Source organism: Cyprinodon variegatus, unplaced genomic scaffold, assembly GCF_000732505.1.
Source record: "Cyprinodon variegatus isolate N-32 unplaced genomic scaffold, C_variegatus-1.0 Scaffold45, whole genome shotgun sequence".
NCBI lineage: Eukaryota > Metazoa > Chordata > Actinopteri > Cyprinodontiformes > Cyprinodontidae > Cyprinodon > Cyprinodon variegatus.
The window spans coordinates 1,081,764-1,086,411 of record NW_015150498.1 but is presented as its reverse complement, the minus strand read 5'-3'; the positions used below and the strand labels follow the sequence as shown (position 1 = coordinate 1,086,411).

At 37.8% G+C, this 4,648-nt stretch overlaps 1 protein-coding gene across 1 annotated transcript in view; it reads left to right on the top strand.

Moving 5' to 3' along the window:
- The window catches only part of LOC107081957 (B-cell receptor CD22-like), a 24,268-nt gene that overhangs the window by 15,171 nt on the left and 4,449 nt on the right, over positions 1–4,648 (top strand). The window contains exon 6 of the mRNA XM_015370345.1: positions 4,316–4,575. Coding sequence (XP_015225831.1) covers positions 4,316–4,575 — 260 coding nt within the window. The remainder of the gene's footprint in view (positions 1–4,315; positions 4,576–4,648) is intronic.

Genomic DNA, 4,648 nt, shown 5'->3' with positions numbered 1-4,648 from the left:
ATATATATATAAACTTCTTTCTCACCCTCCCCTCATACTCCTGTGCGGGTAGGTGGTTCCTTGATCTCCCTTGAGAGCCCTTGGATATTATTGATTCTATATTCTTGGATAAAAGTGAGATGGTTGTGAATTTGTTTTCAAATTTAGAGGTTTATTTAGAAATAAAATCTGAATTGTCTTAAAAAAGTTTTTTTATTCCTCTACCGTGGGTTTAAAGGTCTGAGTATTATCATGTTCCACATTTTAAGAATCTCCCTGTTGCTACTTTTTTGCAACGTTTTAACAAATGTTTTTTAAAGAAAAGTCCCCTTCAGGGACCCAGAAAAAGCTAGATCATTTTGCCAGATCTGGCAATTCTGCAGAAGTTTCGGTTCTATATCATTAAGCTGGTTACAGAGCAAACCCTGTGGTCTACACGTTTGTGGTATTTACATAGGAGCCTATGTTGAGTAACTAAAAGCAAAAATTGCTTAATTCTCTTTCCTAAATCTAAAACATTGTTTGTATAGATAATATCTTGGTCTCATATTTCCTCTCTGCTGCAGGAGTTATGTTGAAATAGCATGAGATACTCTGAACTTTTCTTTTACAAGCTTAAAACATCACTAGTGATTCAGAAGATTAATTGGGTTTTGTAGGAACCATAGAAATGGTCATTAAACAAAATGTATGTGTGTAATGTAGTGTTTTATAAACAAACAGGTGCACCGAGCTGCTCGTCTGCTGCGGGGCGGATCTCTGCAACTTCGGTAAAGTTAGAAAGATAATCTGTGAATATCTTTCTAACTTTACCGAAGTCTTCCCCTGCTTAGTTTGAGAAATAATGTGTTTACAGTTATGCATGTTTCGACACATAATCATACCTGTTCTCTGAGATTGTGGTATGAATTTCATAAGTCTGGGACAATAAATGTGAAAATTAGGAGGGGAGGGAATATTCGGCAGATTCCAGGTTCTAAGTTTAACAATTAAAGTGTCAGACATGATCTAGAATGGTGTTGATAGCAAAATTGGGAATTGGCATCCACTGAGCAGAGAATTTATTCATCGCACACTGACTGAAGCACATCGTCACAACACGGACGTACAACAACCATACCATGCATGTTGTTTTAGGCTAATAGAATATGGATCTTTGGCGGAAGTTCAACTAAAGAAACAGATTGCTCTGCCAATCAGCTGTGAGCCACACCTGCAAGAAAGCCAATCAGCATCCAAAGTTCATCTTAAAAGGCCTCCGATCCGCAACTTGTCTGCTCCTGTGCGCAGGCGGTGGATGCGCTGTTTGACTTCATTCAGATGACCCCGTTTCAACCCACCTCCAGCCCCTCCTCCACCATCATAGCTGAAGCTTCATCAGAGTTTCATTCCTCCCGGACTCTTACTGCATTCAGCATCTCATCTTAACCGGCCCGGCAGAAGACCTCCGTTTTGAGCCTGGTTCTGCCAAAGGTTTCTTCCCAACAGGGAATTTTTCCTCTCCACTGTCGCTTCATGCTTGCTCATCATGGACAGATTCTCTCAACCTGTGTTATCCAGCTGGACTTCCATCTTCCAGGTCCCTGAGTGAAGCTCTAGTATCAGCTCATGCAGTCCACTGAATCTCCCCATAAAGCTCAGCAGACCGTCTCACTAACCAGCAGTCTACAGACTGACCAACTTCATCTATCTCCACTCCACCACCAGTTTTAGGCCTGGGGGGGAAACAGCCCTATTCTGTGCTCCTGTTCATGCATATCTATCAAAATTAAGTGCTATGTTTCCTGTCGAGGTCTGAGCGCCAAAGACAAAGTAATTGTATCAATAAAATTCTCCTAATTGTATTTTTTCTTTGTGTGAGTTTTTCAGATTTAAATATTAATTAGGCTAATTCCTTCATCCCCCTTCTTTTTTTCTTTTTTTTTTTTTTTTTTACAACTCGACTACTGCCTATAAGTATTCAAAAAGCAGGATTTTTTGACCACACAAATGCACTATTTATATATTTAAATATAATGAATTTTAAAGCACTTGTATATAATATAAAAATGCAATTAATGTACAAAGCAAAACATAAATCACTTATGGACTGTATTAAGAAGTTCCTTTGTTTTCCAGAAAATAAGTATAATTTTAGAGATAAATGTAAGTTCTCATTAGAAAAAGCAAATCAAAATGAGACATTTTTCTGTTCCTGGAGTTAGAATGTGGAACGCTGCCCCATAACCCTGTATGGAGGCAGGCATTCATAAGCTTTTGCTTCAGCCTAAGCCTTTCAGCCAAAGTAATGTCTATTTAAACACAATCTGTCTTTATTTTCTTATGTGTCTGAATAAAACTTAAAAATTTAAAATCAAGGTTTTTTTTATAATTAAACCTTTCTTTTTACAGAAAACTGAGCACTTCTGTTTATACTGATCTTCCTTAATTTGTACATTAATGATCTACTTCATAAAAAAAATATAAAAATGGAATTATGTTAAAAATATCTTTATGCGTCTTTCTTTCTGTAGAATGCTAAAATAGACAATACAGTTTAATTTCCCTCATTATGTTTCTGTTGTTTTCTGTGTTACAGAGGTACAGAGTAATACTGGTTGGGGAGTGACTTACAGCCGTTCTCAGGGGGGTATCTGTGCCTTAAAAGGATCAACGGTGGAAATGAAATGCGAGTATAGACACCCATATAGTAAAGATGGCACAACAACCAAAGTGCTGGAACAATTTTGGATTACTGGAAATGATCATGTCAGTTGTGCGACCAAGAAGGAGTATGAAAGGCGTGTGACAAACAGCTGTAGTAGGCAGAAGAAGAGCTGCACTTTGAGGATTACAGACCTGAAAGAAAGCGACTCAGCTGTTTACAAGTTTAGGTTTATTACTAACCTATCAGGTGGAAGCTATACTGGTAAACCAGGAATCCGATTGTCTGTCACAGGTTTGGATTTTTAATATTAAACAATAATATCATAGTTATCGTTGTGCTGTAAATCAAAAATTACATTTTTCTCCCCACAGACCCACATTTAACTGTTTCTGTCCAAAGGAAAGACTCATCATATTCCATTTTAACACTGAAGTGTTCCAGCTCTTGTCTTTTACCGCCTAAATCTACATATGTTTGGTACAAAAATGGACAGAAGATCGACCAGGATAAATCTACGTATTCAATCAATAGTGACTCTCTAGACAGCATATCCTGCGCTGTTAAAGGACACGAGGATTTCCCTGCTCCTTTAATATGTGAGTTTATTTCAACATCTTTATCCAAAACAGCTGAATCACTTNAGACATTTGAATTGAGAAAGCTTCCTGGAGAGGTGGCGAAACGTCTTCAAATCTTGAAAACCAAGTCCAGTGGATATTTTTTGAATTTTTACGGAATGACTTTGACCTGGATGACTGAGAACCTTCATCAGCACATTACAGATTTATGTCATAAAAAAATATAAAAATGGAATTATGTTAAAAATATGTTTATGCGTCTTTCTTTCTGTAGAATGCTAAAATAGACAATGCAGTTTAATTTCCCTCAATATGTTTCTGTTGTTTTCTGTGTTACAGGGGTTCAGAGTAATAATGGCTGGGGAGTGACTTACAGCCCTTCTCAGGGGGATATCTGTGCCTTAAAAGGATCAACGGTGGAAATTAAATGCGAGTATAGACACCCATCTAAATCAAGGCGCACCATAACCAAAGTGCTGGAACAATTTTGGATTACTGGAAATGATCATGTCAGTTTTGCGACCAAGAAGGAGTATGAAGGGCGTGTGACAAACAGCTGTTATGAGACTAAGGGGAAGAAGAGCTGCACTTTGAGGATTACAGACCTGAAAGAAAGCGACTCAGCTGTTTACAAGTTTAGGTTTATTACTAACCTACCAAGTGGAAGCTATACTGGTAAACCAGGAATCCAATTGTCTGTCACAGGTTTGCATTATTAAATATTAAACAATATTATAATAGATATCATTGTGGTTTTTATATAAAATTCAAATTTTCTCCCCACAGACCTACATTTAACTGTTTCTGTCCAAAGGAAAGACTCATCATATTCCATTTTAACACTGAAGTGTTCCAGCTCTTGTCGTTTACCCTCCAAATCTGCATATGTTTGGAACAAAAACGGACAGAAGATCGACCATGATAAATCTACGTTTTCAATCAATAGTGACTCTCTAGACAGCATATCCTGCGCTGTTAAAGGACATGAGGATTTCCCTGCTCCTTATTATGTGAGTTTATTTCAACATCTTCATCCAAAACAGCTGAATCACTTATTAGTGTCTCTTCTGAGATTTCAGGTTTTCTTTCATTTTGTTTCCATCTCCTCCAGATGCTCCAGTTTCTCCTTCTCTCTCAGCTGATCCCTCTGCTGACATATTTGAAGGCAGCTCAGTGACTCTGAGGTGCAGCAGTGAAGCTAATCCACCAGCAAACTACACTTGGTACAAGAAGACTAAAACTTCAACCCTTCAACCTCTCAGTCGAGGTTCAGAGTTTCTCCTGAATAATATCCAATCGTCTGACTCTGGTGAATACTACTGTGAAGCTGAGAACCAGCTGGGGAAAAGATCTACTAACCTAAATGTTGATGTGAAATGTAAGTAATAAAGCTGGTTTAATGATATTTCTTTACATTGAGCATCAGTCTGACTCAGTCACTCAG